The sequence below is a fragment of the Oncorhynchus gorbuscha genome, linkage group LG02, assembly GCF_021184085.1.
Source record: "Oncorhynchus gorbuscha isolate QuinsamMale2020 ecotype Even-year linkage group LG02, OgorEven_v1.0, whole genome shotgun sequence".
NCBI lineage: Eukaryota > Metazoa > Chordata > Actinopteri > Salmoniformes > Salmonidae > Oncorhynchus > Oncorhynchus gorbuscha.
In genome coordinates this window covers 81,805,621-81,825,481 of record NC_060174.1, presented here as the reverse complement: position 1 = coordinate 81,825,481, position 19,861 = coordinate 81,805,621, and the positions used below count along the sequence as shown (strand labels likewise).

At 42.1% G+C, this 19,861-nt stretch overlaps 1 protein-coding gene across 2 annotated transcripts in view; it reads right to left on the bottom strand.

The window, feature by feature from the left end:
* Positions 1-19,861, bottom strand: part of sgcd (sarcoglycan, delta (dystrophin-associated glycoprotein)) — a 286,304-nt gene that overhangs the window by 45,093 nt on the left and 221,350 nt on the right. For both annotated transcript variants that reach the window (XM_046323674.1, XM_046323666.1), the window contains exon 3: positions 15-116. In XM_046323674.1, coding sequence (XP_046179630.1) covers positions 15-116 — 102 coding nt within the window. The remainder of the gene's footprint in view (positions 1-14; positions 117-19,861) is intronic.

Here is a 19,861-nt window from a genome sequence, read left to right as displayed (position 1 = left end):
GATGCAGTACTTACTGGTCTGGACTGAATTTCTTTGGCATACAGAGGTTGGAGAAACTCAGAGTCCCCCTCCAATTTCAAACCCTTCTCTGTTATTCTTAAATTGCCCATACCATCCTGTAGAGAAAGAGAGAAGGAATAGGATATGGTCAATATTTATTTCGGTATGAGTTGAGATGATTCCATCTGTTGCTGATAAAACAAAGACATAAATATTCCATGTGTACATTGCTGTAATTACATATGAGGACACCGAGGTTTGTGCCTCATACTAATTTTTAACACTGAACAAAAATATACATGCAACATGGAAAGTGTTTGTCTCGTGTTTTATGTGCTGAAATTGTTCCATATGCACAAAAAGCTTATTTCTCTCAAATTACATAAACAAATGTGTTTACATCCCTGTTAGTGAGCATTCCTCCTTTGCCAAGATAATCCATCCACCTGACAGGTGTGGCACAACAAGAAGCTAATTGAACAGCATGATCATTACACAGGTGCACCTTGTGCTGGAGACAACAAAAGGCCACTCTAAAATGTGCAGTTTTGTCACACAACACAATTTAGCTGCTTTAAACTTAGCTGCCAAGTAGCTATTTTCAAAAAAATATTACAGTTCTCCCTTGTGATGTGGTACATTGTAAACAGTCTAGCTGTTAGGTCACTAACTTATGTTTGGTTTCTCGTCAGCGCAACCTGTGATTTAAACTGGTTTATGGAATGAGTTTGGTTATGGATGTGTTCCGTGTGATGCTAGGATGATGATGTTTGCATTGATCTTTTACATTAAAAGGTTACATTTATGAATTAAGTTGTCAAGACCTTTATTTCCCATCAGTACAAAACATTGTTTAGATGGTTTTCAGACACCAATACTGTTTAGGTGGATTTGTTGAATCATACGGTTCGAATGACATATTTGAGATGGCACACTGCAAGGACCACTCAACATTGATCACAAATATGTGATTGTACACGTCAAAGGGTTAAAGAAGGATTTTTTTTGTGTGCCATTCAGAGGGTGAATAGGCAAGACAACATTTTTAAGTGCCTTTGAACAGGGTATGGTAGTAGGTGCCAGGCACACCAGCATGTGTCAAGTACTGCAACCCTGCTGTATTTTTCATGGGTTAGGGTGGACATTTTTTAGCTCTATTACTGCATTTCTATGCCTCCCGGACTTTACATATCTGAATTGTAAAGTCCGGGATCTGAATTTTTATGCAAAATGCACACACATAATTCATTCATCCCATCCATACTTCTTTGGATACAAACATTTTGATGTTGATCTTGATCTTGGCACCCGAGTGGCGCAGTGGTCTAAGGCACTGCATCTCAGCACAAGAGGCGTAACTACAGTCCCTGGTTTGAATTTAGGCTGAATCACATCCGGCCGTGATTGGGAGTTCCATAGGGCGGCGCACAATTGGCCCAGCGTCGTCTGGGTTTGGCCGGGGTAGGCCGTCTTTGTAAATAAGAATTTGTTCTTCACTGACCTGCCTAGTTAAATAAATACAACAACAAAAAAGATCAACAGAACTTTGACTATATAGGCATAAATAGGCTAACTGCAGTACAGGTATAAATACCCCAAATGACAGTCACTGAATAGTGGAACAGTGTTCACAAAACCCCTATCTGTTTCTGTGTGTTACTGAATCATGTCAGACTAAAGGATATATTAAAAAACAATGAAGTGAGCTTCAAGTGAGCTTCAGTGAGACAAGAAAGGAGTTCACAGAGCTGCTTTGATTCCAACAAGTTTGACTTTGACCTCTTGCTTCCCCTGGTCAATAAATAAGCGTGGTGAATCATTGTGAAGATGAGTGCCTTGTCTGATAAGAGACAGGAGCTCTCTATCTCTTTCAATCCCTCCATGTGATCATGAGGAGAAACCAAGCCTCTTTGTTTTCCAACATCTTTGATCCTGAGGAGTTCTGAGGACCATTCCCAAATGGAGATCAAGACCTGAGCAATCCTTCTGGATCTGAATGCTTTAAAACGCCTTCTTGCCTCTACCCAACACTTTCTACTTCCTCTATTAGAATTCTGTCAAGATAGTGAGAAGTTTAAAGTAAGTGAGACCTGAACGTGGCGTGAATATGTATCTCTTTCCTGTAGAACCATAGGAGATGATATTGCTGCTAAATGTAAGTATCATCATTGAAGAAGATAATAGCCTATATGACAAGTGGTATATTTTGCCACTCTGCAGTATTTTCCCCTTAACTCCATAGGGGAAAGTGTCTTCATCGGATTCAACCACTGACTCACATTAAAGACGCTGATTCTCTCGTTCCTGGTTTTACTGTATTATTATGGACTCGTTACCCCCGTAGCTCTTCCATTTCATAAACTATCTGAATAGTTGAAAATATAATCACTTCTTCATCCTTCATCTCTCCCTCTGTTACAAAAACTCACATCTTCGGAGATGGAGCATCTGAGCTTTGCTGTAGCAACAGCACTGGGTAGGAACTCTCGGTAGGAAACTCAAATTCCACAGATTTTGTGAGCCTTGCATACCTCTCCCAAAAGAGCTCAACGTGAGAGTAACACAGCTAACAAAAAATGTCCACAGAACGAAAAGGGAGAGATTTTCATCAGGTTCCCATTTGGTTCGCATGATATACTCCAAACGTTTTTCCAATGCTTTACTGGGTAAGCAAAATGTTCAACAAATGTGGGGATTCTTTTGGGACAAAACAGATTAAAGGTCTTAACACCCTGGACATCCATTGGACAATTTGAAGTGAGAGAGCCATAATCCCTTACCTACTGTAGTGTTACGCCAACTACTTCTTCATGCCTGAGTTTGGGGATAGGACCCTCTGTCTCTCTCCTTCCCTTTTCCTCTCTCTCCTCCCCCTCTCTCTCTCCCTCACTCATTCCCCCTCTCTCAGCCCCCACACCCCCTCTATCGCTCTCTTCTGAGTGAGTGGTGTGGTGCGGTGCAGCCGGGGAGGACAGGCAGGACGCATGTCATGAATAATGCAGAGAGGCATTCGTTGTCAGAGTGGCCCCATAACACTCAGGTGTGTCTTCTCCGCTCTCCTCTTTTTCCTCTACTCCACTCTCCTCTCCCCGCTCCACACTGCTCCGGTCTGTCGGAAGTCAACAAACCTCCACTGGCATGCCAGAGTTTAAGCAGCATCAGGGAGTAAATTAATTTCCACTCGAAACACCCAGGCACGACTGTCAATGCCAATGCGCTGGGAGCTTAATATTAATCGTGGACCTGAGAATGTGGGTTGTTGCTTGTGTGGCTTGTGTGTAGCTTGTATGTTTAGTATGTGTGTGCGTGCGTGCATGTGTGCATGCCTGCCTGCTTTTCTGCATGTGTGGGTGTGTTTGCGACAGTGGACCTGGCTAAGATATAGATTTCATCTCTTGATGTGACTTTGAGGGACAGCGGTGAGCAAGCGGGAGTCGAGCATACAGCCAAAACAACGGTGCTCCTTGTCAACAGCTTTTAAGGGTCTTTTCCGTCAAGCCGCTAGATCTTATCTGCCATGCTGTCAAGAGGAGAGGACAACGCAGGAGCCCCAATGCTCATTTTCATAAGAATCTGGAGGTTGTCCGCCCCCTTTAGCTAAAGTATGCACATTCATCAGTACAGGTGACCCACCCGCTGAACAGAGCCAAGCTGTGTGTGCAGCGCTTTGAGATCACTATGATTTATAATGTCAATATTGAGGGACCTCAGGGCTATTATCTAATGAGAGCATAAACATGTAACTTATTCCCCCATCACTTGAAGCAAGAACAAATAGTGTGATGATTAAAAACAATACCTTTGTGACTAACAGAGGAAATGATTGTATTGTACTGGGAGAGACAGTACTTCTCTGTTTTAGGAATCTCTGCTTGACAACATATTACTATCACTAATTAGAGATTCAATTATTATTCAACATTCCTTCCCTGTTAAATCAAAAACAAACATTTGATTCAATGCAATAATTAAACTCCTGAAAAAGGATTCTACTCTCAGATAAAGCAAGATGTGAATCAAAATTTGAGAAAGTATTTTTTGTCTTATTTCAAACTATGAGGGAGTCTGAAAATACAGACTGAGTGGGCAGGGAGCTAGTAGGCTGAGTAGATAGGGACCTTTGCTCACCTTGAGTGATGCCTATGTCAAGCAACATGGACACAGTGAGCAGTATTGCAGTGAAATTATATCAAACAAATGTGATGATACACAAAGCAACTCCAACAACATTGAAATTGCATGTAACATCCAATCCTGTCATACATCACATTTATCCAACTGTTTGGTTATTGTAACACGCAAAGTGCTGGCTGTATAATTTAGCTAGCTAGCCCAAATTGAATTGTCAGCACTGTTTATCAAGCTAGCTAGTTCATCTTGGAAAATTTCAGTTGAAACTTAACAGGGTGAGGTCTGGTACAGACAATGTTCATACAATGCCTTCAGAAAGTATTCACACCCCTTGACTTATTCCACATTTTGTTGTGTTACAGATGTTGTGTCACTGGCATACACACAATACCCCATAATGTCAAAGTGGAATTCTATTTTTCGAAAATGTTAAAATGTAAACTCAGCAAAAAAAGAAACGTCCTCTCACTGTCAACTGTGCTTATTTTCAGCAAACGTAACATGTGTAAATATTTGTATGAACATAACAAGATTCAACAACTGAGACATAAACTGAACAAGTTCCAAAGACATATTATTAACAGAAATGGAATAATGTGTCACTGAAATGAAGAGGGGTTTAAAAGTAACAGTTAGTATCTGGTGTGGCCACCAGCTGCATTAAGTACTGCAGTGCATCTCCTCCTCGTGGACTGCACAACATTTGCCAGTTCTTGCTGTGAGATGTTACCCCATTCTTCCACCAAGGAACCTGCAAGTTCTGGACATTTCTGGGGGGAATGGCCCCTAGCCCTCACCCTCCGTTCCAACAGGTCCCAGACGTGCTCAATGGGATTGAGATCAGGGCTGTTCGCTGGCCATGGCAGAACACTGACAGTCTTGCAGGAAATCACGCAAAGAACGAGCAATATGGCTGGTGGCATTGTCACGCTGGAGGGTCATGTCAGGATGAGTCTGCAGGAAGGGTACCACATGAGGGAGGACAATGTCTTCCCTGTAACGCACAGCGTTGAGATTGTCTGCAATGACAACAAGCTCAGTCCGATGATACTGTGACATACCACCCCAGACCATGACGGACCCTTCACCTCCAATTCGATCCCGCTTCAGAGTACAGGCCTTGGTGTAACGCTCATTCCTTCGACAATAAACCATCACCCCTGGTGAGACAAAACCGCGACCCGTCAGTGAAGAGCACTTTTTGCCAGTCCTGTCTGGTCCAGCAACGATGGGTTTGTGCCCTTAGGCAACATTGTTGCCAGTGATGTCTGGTGAGGACTTGCCTTACAACAGGCCTACAAGCCTTCAGTCCAGACTCTCAGCCTATTGCGGACAGTCCGGGCACTGATGGAGGGATTGTGCGTTCCTGATGTAACTCGGGCAGTTGTTGTTGCCATCCTGTGCCAATCCTGTGCAGGTGTTGTTACATTTGGTCTGCTACTGTGAGGACCATTATCTGTCCATTCTGTCTCCCTGTAGCACTGTCTTAGGCGTCTCACAGTACGGACATTGCAATTTATTGCCATGGCCACATCTGCAGTCCTCATGCCTCTTTGCAACATGCCTAATGCACGTTCACGCAGATGAACAGGGACCCTGGGCATCTTTCTTGTGGTGTTTTTCAGAGTCAGTAGAAATGCCTCTTTAGTGCCCTAAGTTTTCATAACTGTGACGTTAATTGCCCACCATCTGTAAACTGTTAGTGTCTTACCGACAGTTCCACAAGTGCATGTTCATTAATTAATTGTTTATGTTTCAATAAACAAGCATGGGAAACAGTGTTTAAACCCTTTACAATGACGATCTGTGAAGTTATTTGGATTTTTACGAATTATCTTTGGAAGACAGGGTCCTGAAAAAGGGACGTTGCTGAGTTTAATACAAATGAAAAGCTGAAAAGTCTATGAATCAATAAGTATTCAATCCATTTGTTATGTCAATCGTAATTAAGTTCAGGAGTAAAAATGTGTTGAACAAGTCACTTATTAAGTTGCATGGACTCACTCTGTGTGCAATAATAGTGTTTAGCATGAATTCGTGAATGACTACCTCATCTCTGTACCCGATGCACACAGGTATGTGTAAGGTCTCTCGGTTCAGCAGTGAATTTCAAACACAAATTCAACCACAAAGACCAGGGAGGTAATTCCAATGCTTGCAAAAAAGGGCACCTATTGTTGAGTTTAAGATAAAGAAGCAGACATTGATTATCCCTTTGAGCATGGTGAAGTTATTAATTACACTTTGGATGGGGTATCAATATACCAAGTCACTCAAATGATACAGGCGTCCTTCCTAATGCAGCTTTTGGAGAGGAAGGAAACCACTCAGGGATTTCACCATGAGACCAATGGTGACTTTAAAATACTTAGAGTTTAATGGCTGTGATATTAGAAAACTGAGGACAGATTAGCAGTGAAAAGAAGGAATCCTGTACTGAATAAAAATATTCCAAAACATGCATCCTGTTTGCAATAAGGCACTAAAGTAAAACTGAAAAATATGTGGCTGAGAAATTAACTTTATCTCCTGAATATAAAGCAATACAATTGAGGAAAATCCAACACATCACTGAGTACCACTCTTCATATTTTCAAGCATAGTTGTGGCTGTATCGTGTTATGGTTATGCTTGTCATCGGAAAGACTAGGGAGCATTTTAGGATAAAATTAAACAGAACAGAGCGAAGCACAAGCAAAATCCTAGAGGAAAACATGGTTCAGTCTGCTTTCCAACAGACACTGGGAGACAAATTCAACTTTCAGCAGCACAATCACCTAAAACACAAGGCCAAATATTCAGTGCATTCGGGACATACTCAGACCCTTCACCTCTTTTGTGTTACATTGCAGCCTTATTCTAAAATTGATTACATTTTTTGTTGTAAATATACAGTTCCAGTCAAAAGTTTGACACACCTTTCTTTATTTGTACTATTTTCTATATTATAGAATAATAGTGAATACATCACAACTATGAAATAACACATATGGAATCATGTAGTAACCAAAAAAGTGTAAAATCAAAATATATTTCAGATTCTTCAAAGTAGCCACTTTTTTTTGATGACAGCTTTACTAACTCTTGGTATTCTCTCAACCAGCTTCATGAGTTAGTCACCTGGAATGCATTTCAATTAACAGGTGTGCCTTGTCCAAAGTTAATTTGTGGAATTTCTTTCTTTCCTTAATGTGTTTGAGTCAATGAGTTGTGTTGCAACAAGGTACAGAAGATACCCCTATTTTGTAAAAGACCAAATCAATATTATGGCAAGAACAGCTCAAATAAACAAAGAGAAACAACTGTCCATAGTTACTTTAAGATATTAAGGTCAGCCAATCTGGGAAAATTTCAAGGAACTTTGAAAGTTTCTTCAAGTGCAGTTGCAAAAATCATCAAGCACTATGATGAAACTGGCTCTCATGAGGACTGCCACAGGAAAGGAAGACCCAGAGTTACCTCTGCTGCAGAGGATAAGTTCATTAGAGTTACCAGATCAGAAATTGCAACCAAAATAAATGCTTCACAGAGTTCAATTAACAGACACATCTCAACATCAACTGTTCAGAGGAGACTGTGTGAATCAGGCCTTCATGGCCAAATTGCTGCAAAGAAACCCCTACTAAAGGACACCAATAAGAATAAGAGACTTGCTTGAGCCAAGAAATACAAGCAATTGACAAATCTGTCCTGCATCTGATGAGTCCAAATTTGAGATTTTTGGTTCCAACAACTGTCTTTTTGAGACGCAGAGTAGGTGAACGGATGATCCGTCTGGCCACTCTACCATAAAGGCCTGATGGGTGGAGTGCTGCAGAGATGGTTGTCCTTCTGGAAGGTTCTCACATCTCCACAGACAAACTCTGGAGCTCTGTCAGAGTGACCATTGGGCTCTTGGTCACCTCCCTGACCAAGGCCCTTCTCCCCCAATTGCTCTGTTTGGTATTTCAGTTTTTTAAATGTTTTTTTTATGCAAACATTTCTTAAAACCTGTTTTCACTTTGTCATTATGGTGCATTGTGTGTAGATTGATGAGGATTTGTTTTATTTCATCCATTTTAGAATAGGGCTGTACCGTAAGAAAATGTGCAAAAAGTCAAGGAGTCTGAATATAGTCCGACTGCGCTGGAGTTGATATCGATAATGTTTGTCTAGCATCTATCAATAACCAACTTCAAGGAGCTTGAAGAGTTAATGTTTTAAAAATAAATATTGTACAATCCAGGTGTACAAAGCTCTTAGAGACTTACCGCAAAAGACTGATTCGAACATGTAATGACTCAGGGGTGTGAATAGATATTTCTGTATTTCAATTTCAGTCAATTCAATTTGTCATTATTGTGTATTGTCTAAAAAAATAATGTTTTTAATCCTTTTAGAATTCAGGCTGTAACACAACAAAATGTGGAATAAGTCAAGGGCTATGAATACTTTCATGACGATCAATGATGCCAAAACGTTTGTATGAATCAGCCGTTTGGCATGTCTTTTGATATCTGTCCCGTTTATTTAACCTGGCAAATAAACAGTGTGCCCACTACTGACCCTGATATAAGAGATGGGGCTTCATTATTTTTTTCCAGCCTCCCATCTGCAACTCGTCACCATCAGCTGCTATAGATTTCCTATTAACTTCATATTCATCTGGGCCACCCAACACAACCCTGGGCCGCCTATAGGAGTGCTGAATCGAGGCGTACCGTGACATTGATTGTTATGTGAATAGACAAACCGCTGTGCCAGAACATACTAGAGCCCCCTCACCTATGGTTGCTGAGCTGTAATGGATGGCTCGTGATACAAGTTCAAACAGTGCAATTAGCACCCCTTAATATCTAATCTCTCACCGCTAATTGTAAACAGATTTTTTTCCTGAGCAGATATGAGAGAGCCTGAGAGAGGTTCTGGGAAGAGGCATTGGCAGTCACGCTCAAGCCTTGACTGTGCGACAGTGCTCTCTCCGAGTTGAAGAGACACAGTTTGGACATTGATTGACTGGGATGTTGATGAAACGCAATGTTCTGGAATTGACCTGACCAAACCGCTAAAACAGGGGGCAGTCGTCTTTCCACCACATCCTGCAAACTTTGTTCCCCTCCCAGACAGCAGCAAACTAAAGTGCCTCATTACTCTTTGTTTGCATTCATTCTGTTTTTTCACAAGACACTTCAAATTAGGTCTTTGTCCTAGCCTCCTAGCCTCCTAGCCTCTCCCCCAGATCCGTGCCACTAGATCAGGATTCCATAAAAACCTGCATGTAGAAATTTACGACACCCGGGCTTTATTGAGTCTGACCAGGGAGATTGAATAGCCTTGTTTTTAAGGCACAACATCAAAGGGAAGTGCTGGCTTCAAGGTAATAGATTCTGCCACAGCAGAGTGGGGAAGGCTTTTTACTCCCCTACTGCAGAGACACTATATCCACTGGACAAAGGCAAGCATCTTATTCACTCTCTGTCCTCCTCTTCAATATGACTGCTATGGTGCCCCCCCAGTCAAAACACTTCTCTCTTTGTCATCCATTGTCTAACACTTAACAAAAGGCCATTTTATTGAGTTATTCTACAGTACATTCCGTGGTATATGTTTCTATCGAGCTATGATATTTTGCACTGTCCTTGGACCCAGTGATGTAAAATATAGCCAATAGTGCAGCAGGTTGTCCCATCTATTTTATCAGGGAGATGTCAATTACAATGTATGCTCCCTCCGGACTATAACATGTTCCTGCAGCTCTAGAGATAACCTTTTAATTCATTGGAGGTGACCTGTATTACGCTACGTCTGACTGGCTAGAGGTGTGTAGAGGAGAGGAGAGGGGCTGGGGTAGTACAGGATGTACAATACACTAGGTAGTGGTGGAGTGGGAAAGGGGAAGTTACATCTATTAGCTGGTGCAGAGGTCGTTTTTTTTTTTTTTTTTACCCCTGGGGCATTGTAAACCAATTGCAACCCTTGCTCTCTCCCCTGATCAAGTCGAGTGAGAGATTCACAGGCCTTGGCATTACTTTAGTCAGGCCTATCACACTCCTTTATCCTGGCTTTAATGTTGATTTCACATGGGAGATGCCAAACATTTACTCTATTATACACTGTACACCATCCCCATCCAAACAGCATTTGTAAAGGAAGTGTAATCTGTGTGACTGCATAGGTATTCATTGTTCCCCAAGGGTTATTGTGTTTCACCACAGGGTAGAAAGACGATGTAAAACATTTTGAAAAATACTATATCATATACAGTAGAAGTGCTTTGTCTATTCTTTGTGGTATGAGCAAGAGTGAGTAAAGCCAATTTAATCCCAAAATACGCATTTGAGAGGAAGATTCTACAGCTTTTCATTTCAACTAGCACATTGGGGTAGTACGTTAAATAGTGCTGCATTCCCCTAATGTTATCTCCCATCCCCTGCAGATAGAGAGTCAGCCCTATATAATAGGGCAAGTTGTCAGAGTTATCTCCTGTCTGCCTTTTGATCTCTACCTTCTGGTGCTTTTCTCTCCATGATAAAACCATGTCCTTCAGGCTATGCCACGTCAGAAGTGGCATCCTGTCTATCCACTGGGAATGTACAATATTGTCAAGGCTGTTTCAAGCTGAATTGGATAAGTAATATACAATAAATTCATGTCTATTTTTCACATATTATTATTTTGAACACTCAAAACTGTGCAGCATGTCAGTTTTTTTATGGAAAGACAGAGAAAGAGGTAGAGAAGGGGGTATATAGAAGATCTGAAATCTGAAGTTTCCCTTGTCAACGATCTATTCCTCCTGTTCTCTCGGAGCCCCTGTAGTAAGCTTAAAAAGAGAAAAAAGGCCTTGCAAGTCAATAAATAATTCCAAGTAATAACACTCTGATCTGTGAATGCTAGTATTGATATTCACAACAGATCAATTGGGAGAAAGCGTCTATCTGAGAAAATGTTTGGCATTGAGACAAAGTGCAGCATTAGGGAGAAAAGGGCTTCCTTCTATAGCTAGAGGACTCCTGGAGATATCAGGATATCTCCAGGAGTGATAAGTATAATTTTTGTCTTCATCTGTTGTCTAGTACTGTCTATTTTTGCTAGCTAGGACAATCTACTTTAAGTGTTGCCTGTTTTCCCAGTAGCCTACTTGGTGTGTGAACTGCTGACTGCTCATAACTTGCAGATGATTGTTGACCCATCAACCAGGACCAAGCGGCAAGGCAAATTGTGACTTGTTTTGGGAAGCAGTGGCTGTATTGGAGGGAGAGTAGCTCCTCTTCTAGGCTATCAGCAATTAATACAGGGAGGTGTGCTCCTCACCTCTGCTTGGCAATTAGCAATTAGTGTTAGTACTTCAGTCTTCCCTGGTTTCTCAGCGACAGCTAGAAGCTGTGGTCGTGTCAGGGGCAGTCTCATCTGCAAAACCTAGACTGTCGCCAGTTGTTTGAGAAAGGAAAGAGAAGAAGGCTACACACCACTCTCTCACTTGAGTAGCTTACCTAGTCATTTTCTATACCTGTTCGCTCCTCTCTATAAGCTTTACATATGGTCCCTATCCCTTGGCAACCCTTCCAATTTAGTGTACCCTGCGCACACAACACATGTAGAATTCTGGGTCTCTGGCAGCATTTGGAACTGCCGAACTGCAGTCAAAAATGCAGAGTTCATCTCAGCCTATGCTTCACTTCAGTCCCTTGACTTTTTGCCCTTACAGAGACATGGATAGTTCCTCAATGAGCTTGACACCTTGATAAGCTAATCTTTTGTACTTGGCGACTTCAACCTCCCAATGTCCGCCTTCGATTCATTTCTTTCAAACTCTCTCTTTCCCCTCCGCACCTCTTTTGACCTCACCCTTTCCCAATCACCTCCAACTCACAAGGCCGGCACTTCACTTGACCTCAAATTTACTAAAAGCTGTTAACCTACTAATCTCACTGCAACACCCCTCCAGGTCTCTGATCATTACTTTGTTTCCTTTTCTGCCTCCCTTTCCTCCAACCCTAACCACTCAGCCCCTACCGAGATGGTCATGCGCTGTCACAATCTTCTCTCTCTCTCCCACTACTCTTTCCTATTCTCTCCTATCATCTCTCCCTTCCGTTAAATCCTTCGCCCTCCTGTTTCCTGATTCTGCCTCTTCGACCCTACTCTCCTCAATTTCCGCATCCTATGACTTGCACTGCTGTCCCCTTTCCTCCCGGCCGGCTCGGCCCTCCCATCCTGTTCCGTGGCTGAGTGACTCTTTGCGAGCTTACAGAACAGGGCTGCGGGCAGCTGAGCGAAAATGAAGGAAACCTAAACTTCCGGAAGAAATCATCCTTTCACTCCCTCCTCTCTACCTTCCCTTCCTCTGCATCCGCTGCTAAATACACTTTATATCACTCTAAATTTCAAGTGTCTGCCTTTAACCCTAGGAAACTATTTTTCGCCTTCTCCTCCCTCCTTAATCCTCCACTACCCCCTCCTCCCTCTCAGCGAGCGACTTTGTCAACCACTTTGAAAAGAAGGTTGACGACATCCACACTTCATTCACTCAGCCTATTGGTCCTACTGGTCCTACTCACCCAGAACTACATTACGTCTTGACCTCTTTCTCCTCTCACACTCCAGATGAAATCCTGCAACTAGTGAGTTCTGGCCGCCCCGACAACCTGCCCACTCGAACCCCCCCCTTCTCCAGACCATCTCTGGAGACCTTTTCCCATTCCTTACTTAACTCATCCCTGACCAATTTCCTGAGTAGCTCCTCTCCTCAAGAAACCAACACTCGACACATCTGACATCAAAAACTATAGACCTGTATCCCTTCTCTCTTTTCTTTCCAAAACACTTGAGCATGCTGTCTCTGATCCACTCTCTTATCTCTCTCAGAACAATCTTCTTGACCCTAACCAGTCAGGCTTCAAAGTCACTCAACCGAGACTGCTCTTCTCCGTGTCACAGAGGCTCTCTGCACTGCCAATGCTGACTCTCTCCTCTGTTCTCATCCTCCTAGATCTATCCACTGCCTTCAACACCATGAACCCTACAGGTGTCCACCAGGGCTGGGTTCTAGGCCTTCTTCTCTCTATACACCAAATCACTCGGCTCCATCATATCCTCACATTCACTCCTTTCATTGCTATGCAGATTACACGCAACTACTTTTCTCCTTTCCCCCCTTCTGACACCCAGGTGGCGACATGTGTCTCTGTGTGCCTGCCAGATATCTCAGCTTGGATGTCTGCCCACCACCTCAAGCTCAACCTTGACAAGATGGAGGTGCTCTTCCTCCCAGGAAGGCCTGCCCGCTCAAAGACCTTTCATCACAATTGACAACGCCAGTGTCACCCTCCCACAGAGTAAAGAACCTTTTATGTGACCCTGGACAATACCCTGTCGTTCGCTGCAAATATTAAAGCAGTGACTCGCTGCTGCAGGTTCATGCTCGACAACATCTGTAGAGTATGACCCTACCTCACACAGGAAGCGGTGCAGGTCCTAATCCAGGCACTCCGCCTGGACTTCTGCAAATCACTATTGTCTGGGCTCTCCCGCTTGTCATCAAACCCCTGCAACTTATCCAGAATGCTGCAGCCTGCCTGGTTTTCAACCTTCCCAAGTTCTCCCATGTCCCTCCACTCCACTGGCTTCCAGTCAAAGCTCACCTCTATGGTGCTTGTCAGGGGACTGTCCCTCCCTGCTTTCAGGCTATGCTCAAACCCTATATACAGTGCCTTGCGAAAGTATTCGGCCCCCTTGAACTTTGCGACCTTTTGCCACATTTCAGGCTTCAAACATAAAGATATAAAACTGTATTTTTTGTGAAGAATCAACAACAAGTGGGACACAATCATGAAGTGGAACGACATTTATTGGATATTTCAAACTTTTTTAACAAATCAAACACTGAAAAATTGGGCGTGCAAAATTATTCAGCCCCTTTACTTTCAGTGCAGCAAACTCTCTCCAGAAGTTCAGTGAGGATCTCTGAATGATCCAATGTTGACCTAAATGACTAATGATGATAAATACAATCCACCTGTGTGTAATCAAGTCTCCGTATAAATGCACCTGCACTGTGATAGTCTCAGAGGTCCGTTAAAAGCGCAGAGAGCATCATGAAGAACAAGGAACACACCAGGCAGGTCCGAGATACTGTTGTGAAGAAGTTTAAAGGCGGATTTGGATACAAAAAGATTTCCCAAGCTTTAAACATCCCAAGGAGCACTGTGCAAGCGATAATATTGAAATGGAAGGAGTATCAGACCACTGCAAATCTACCAAGACCTGGCCGTCCCTCTAAACTTTCAGCTCATACAAAGAGAAGACTGATCAGAGATGCAGCCAAGAGGCCCATGATCACTCTGGATGAACTGCAGAGATCTACAGCTGAGGTGGGAGACTCTGTCCATAGGACAACAATCAGTCGTATATTGCACAAATCTGGCCTTTATGGAAGAGTGTCAAGAAGAAAGCCATTTCTTAAAGATATCCATAAAAAGTGTTGTTTAAAGTTTGCCACAAGTCACCTGGGAGCCCCACCAAACATGTGGAAGAAGGTGCTCTGGTCAGATGAAACCAAAATTGAACTTTTTGGCAACTATGCAAAACGTTATGTTTGGCGTAAAAGCAACACAGCTCATCACCCTGGACACACCAACCCCACTGTCAAACATGGTGGTGGCAGCATCATGGTTTGGGCCTGCTTTTGTTCAGCAGGGACAGGGAAGATGGTTAAAATTGATGGGAAGATGGATAGAGCCAAATACAGGACCATTCTGGAAGAAAACCTGATGGAGTCTGCAAAAGACCTGAGACTGGGATGGAGATTTGTCTTCCAACAAGACAATGATCCAAAACATAAAGCAAAATCTACAATGGAATGGTTCTGAATCCAATCGAGAATCTGTGGAAAGAACTGAAAACTGCTGTTCACAAATGCTCTCCATCCAACCTCACTGAGCTCGAGCTGTTTTGCAAGGAGGAATGGGAAAAAATGTCAGTCTCTCGATGTGCAAAACTTACCCCAAGCGACTTACAGCTGTAATCGCAGCAAAGGGTGGCGCTACAAAGTATTAACTTAAGGGGGCTGAATAATTTTGCACGCCCAATTTTTCAGTTTTTGATTTGTTAATTTTTTTTGAAATATCCAATAAATGTGGTTTCACTTCATGATAGTGTCCCACTTGTTGTTGATTCTTCACAAAAAAATACAGTTTTATATCTTTATGTTTGAAGCCTGAAATGTGGCAAAAGGTCGCAAAGTTCAAGGGGGCCAAATATTTTCTCAAGGCACTGTACCAACCCGAGAACTCCGTTCTGCCACCAAAGGTCTCTTGGCCCTCCCACACCTAAAAAACATTCCTGAACCAACACTTGCACTTGCCCCCACCCCTTTTCTAGCTCAGACTTTGCTGATAGCTACTTTATTGAGGAAAAGTGTACTTACTATGCCTGTGATACAGTATGTGGTGGTCGCACCTAGCTTTGTTGAGATTTAAGCACTAACTGTAGGTCACTCTGGATGAGCGCATCTGCTAAATGACTAAAATGTAAATGTTAGCAAATCTTTCCACACTAAAAAGTTTGTCATAGTTTGGGAAACTTTATTTCCTTGTAAAAATGTACAGAAGGCTTTTATAATAATCACTATCATAAAATGAATCTGCTATCAATGAATAACCCTGAATGTGGAGTGCAGTATGTACTAGGGCTGCAAAATTAATTACATTCACATCGAAATCACAATATTGACGTGCAATATCCATATTGCAACAGAATCATATCTCATGCCAAATTTTATACCGCCACTCAGCCGCTTGTAACTTCTGTTTTTTTGTTTGTTTACTCCCTGAATAGAAATGCTAATATGCAACTAGAAAGTGTTCCAATCACCCAGGGTTGGTCCTCCTAATGTTTAATATTCCACAGGGGTGCTTTGGTCTCCCATTGTAATGCAGTGTACGTTATACATCACAGAGGCACAACAATTGCTGTAACTGCCACCTTCGCCCCTGTCCAGAGTCTAATTAATGACCCTGCCTATTAGTAATAGCCATTTCTAAGACAGCTCCTATGGCTGCCAGAGCAGGTCAAACAGAGCCATTCTTATGAGTTGTCAATTCCCTTTCAAGACTTAAGCATTTAAAAGAAGGGTTTTAAAAAGGTACACAATTATTTTTCTCTCAGTTTTGCTAAATGTCACACTGAATGCTTTTCAATGCGTGTGTGGAAATGAGTTCTGATTGACTGGACATGCTTGATTGTAAATTTGTTCTCTTTTGGAATGTATGCTACGGGATTAACACACACTCACTCAATAATCTACAGACCTCAATTAATGAATTGAGACCTCAATCGGTTTCAAGTGTATTAGTTAAATGTTGCTCTCCAGGACCACAGTTGGCCATCCCCAATATAATTGAAGGCACATACTGACAGTGTCCCATCCTCAAATTTATTTATTTAGTTTACCTTTATTTAACTAGGCAAGTCAGTTAAGAACTAATTCTTATTTTCAATGACAGCCTAGGAACAGTGGGTTTAACTGCCTGTTCAGGGGCAGAACGACAGATTTGTACCTTGTCATCTTGGGGGTTTGAACTTGCCACCTTCTGGTTACAACTCTAACACTCTAACCACTAGGCTACCTTGCCGGCCCAATATTGACAGTGGGGGAGTTTCACCTGACAATGGAGTGACTTACTAATATGTATGTTGTAGGCTGTCAGGTGTTGGTTGTGCAGAGGTGAGAACGGAGTCAGGCGCAGGACACAGAACTGAGTAAAATAACAAACTTTACTCAGGAAAATAATCAAGAAAAATAAATCCACGTAGGGATCACAAACCCTAACACAAAAGACTAACACAAATCAGGAACAATCATGCACAAAACATCATGGGAACCAGAGGGTTAAATAGGGAAATTATAATAACTTAATGGGAACCAGGTGTGTCCACTCAAGACAGAACAAATGGAAAACAGAAACATGAATCGGTGGAAACTAGAAAGCTGGTGACGGCGAGCGTCGAACGCTGCCCGGACAAGGAGAGGCACCAGCTTCGGTGGAAGTCGTGACAGGCTGAGAATCTGCATTTTGTTGTTCTTTCTTTTAAATCAGTGTCTGAGCCAGATAACCACTCAAATCTAATTTTATTTGTCACATACATATGGTTAGCAGATGTTAATGTGAGTGTAGTGAAATACTTGTACTTCTAGTTCTGACCATGCAGTAATATCTAACACTTTCAAAACTTTCTAGTTCTGACCATGCAGTAATATCTAACACTTTCAAAACTTTCTAGTTCTGACCATGCAGTAATATCTAACACTTTCAAAACTACCTTATACACACAAGTGTAAATGAATTAATAAGAATATGTACATTAAAATATATGAATGAGTGATGGTCAAACGGCATAGGAAAGATGCAGTAGATGATATAGAGTACAGTATATACATATGAGAAGCGACATTAATGAGTCAATGAAGTGCCGGTCCAGACAGAGAAGCAAACCATCAGATACAGTAAGAATGTGAAAATTCAGAATAATAGTAGAGCAAATTATTTATTTCAGCTTTTCTTTCTTTCATCACTTTCCCAGTGGGTCAGAAGTTTACATACACTCAATTAGTATTTGGGTGCATTGCCTTTAACTTCTTCGAGATAGGGGGCGCTCTTTTAATTTTTGGATAAAAAACGTTCCCGTTTTAAACAAGATATTTTGTCACGAAAAGATGCTCAACTATGCATGTAATTGACAGCTTTGGAAAGACACAACTCTCACGTTTCCAAAACTGCAAAGATATTATCTGTGAGTGCCCCAGAACTAATGCTACAGGCGAAACCAAGATGAAGTTTCATACAGGAAATGCCCCAGATTCTGAAGGCGCTGTGTTCCAATGTCTCCTTATATGGCTGTGAATGCGCCAGGAATGAGCCTGCCCTTTGTGTCGTTTCTCCAAGGTGTCTGCAGCATGGTGACGTATTTGTAGGCATATCATTGGAAGATTGACCATAAGAGACTACATTTACCAGGGGCCCGGTGTCCTGTGTATAATTTATTGCGTAATCTTTAGGTCCATGCGCCGTTCCATTTCTTCAGAAGAGAAAGTCAACTGTCACGATGGATTTATTGTCGATAGATATGTGAAAAACACCTTGGAGATTGATTCTAAACATCGGTTTGCCATGTTTCTGTCGATATTATGGAGTTAATTTGGAAAAAAGTTTGCGTTTTAATGACTTCATTTTTGTTTGTTTTTCTTACCCAAACGTGATGAAGAAAACGGAGCGATTTGTCAACACAAATAATGTTTTTGTAAAAACTGAACATTTGCTATCTAACTGCTGCATGCTGCAGTCTCCTCATTGAAAACATCTGAAGTTCTTCAAAGGTAAATGCTTTTATTTGAATGTTTTTCTGGTTTTTGTGAAAATGTTGCCTGCTGAATGCTAACGCTAAATGCTACGCTAAATGCTATGCTAGCTATCAATACTGTTACACAAATGCTTGTTTTGCTATGGTTGAGAAGCATATTTTGAAAATCTGAGATGACAGTGTTGTTAACAAAAATCTAAGCTTGAGAGCTAGCATATTGATTTCATTTCATTTGCGATTTTCATGAATAGTTAACGTTGCGTTATGGTAATGAGCTTGAGGCTGTATTCACGATCCCGGATCCGGGATGGCTCATCGCAACAGGTTAAATTGTTTAACTTGGATCAAAAGTTTTGGGTAGCCTTACACAAGCTTCCCACAATAAGTTGGGTGAATTTTGGCCCATTCCTCCTGACAGAGCTGGTGTAACTGAGTCGGGTTTGTAGGCCTCCTTGCTTGCACACACTTTTTCAGTTTCACACACAAATGTTCAATAGAATTGAAGTCAGGGCTTTGTGATGAACACTCCGATACCTTAACTTTTTTGTTCTTAAGCCATTTATCCACAACTTTGGAAGTATGCTTGGGGTCAATGTCAATTTGGAAGCCCCATTTGCCACCAAGCTTTAACTTCCTGACTGATGTCTTGATGTTGCTTCAATATATCCACATCATTTTCCTACCTCATGATGCCAACTATTTTATGAAGTGCACCAGTCCCTCCTGCAGCAAAGCACCCCCACAACATGATGCTGCCACCCCTGTGCTTCACGGTTGGGATGGTGTTCTTCAGCTTGCAAGCCTCCCCCTTTTTCTTCACAACATAACGATGGTCATTATGGCCAAACAGTTCTATTTTTGTTTCATCAGACCAGAGGACATTTCTCCAAAAAGTATGATCTTTGTCCCCATGTGCAAACTGTAGTCTGGCTTTTTTGGCGGTTTTGGAGCAGTGGCTTCTTCCTTGCTGAGCGGCCTTTCAGGTTATGTTGATATAGGACTTGTTTTTACTGTGGATATAGATACTTTTGTACCGGTTTCCTCCAGCATCTTTAACACCACTGAGGGGCTAAACTGCAGTACTATGAGCCATCCAGGGGCTACTACAGAAACACCACTGACTGGTTAAACTGCAGTACAATGAGTCATCCTCAGGGAAAGAACACTAGTGACCATCCTACCAATCCTCGACTTTGGCGATGTCATTTACAAAATAGCCTCCAATACCCAACTCAAAAAATTGGATGCAGTCTATCACAGTGCAATCCGTTTTGTCACCAAAGCCCCATATACTACCCACCATTGCGACCTGTATGCTCTCGTTGGCTGGCCCTCGCTTCGTACTCAAACCCACTGGCTCCATGTCATCTACAAGACCCTGCTAGGTAAA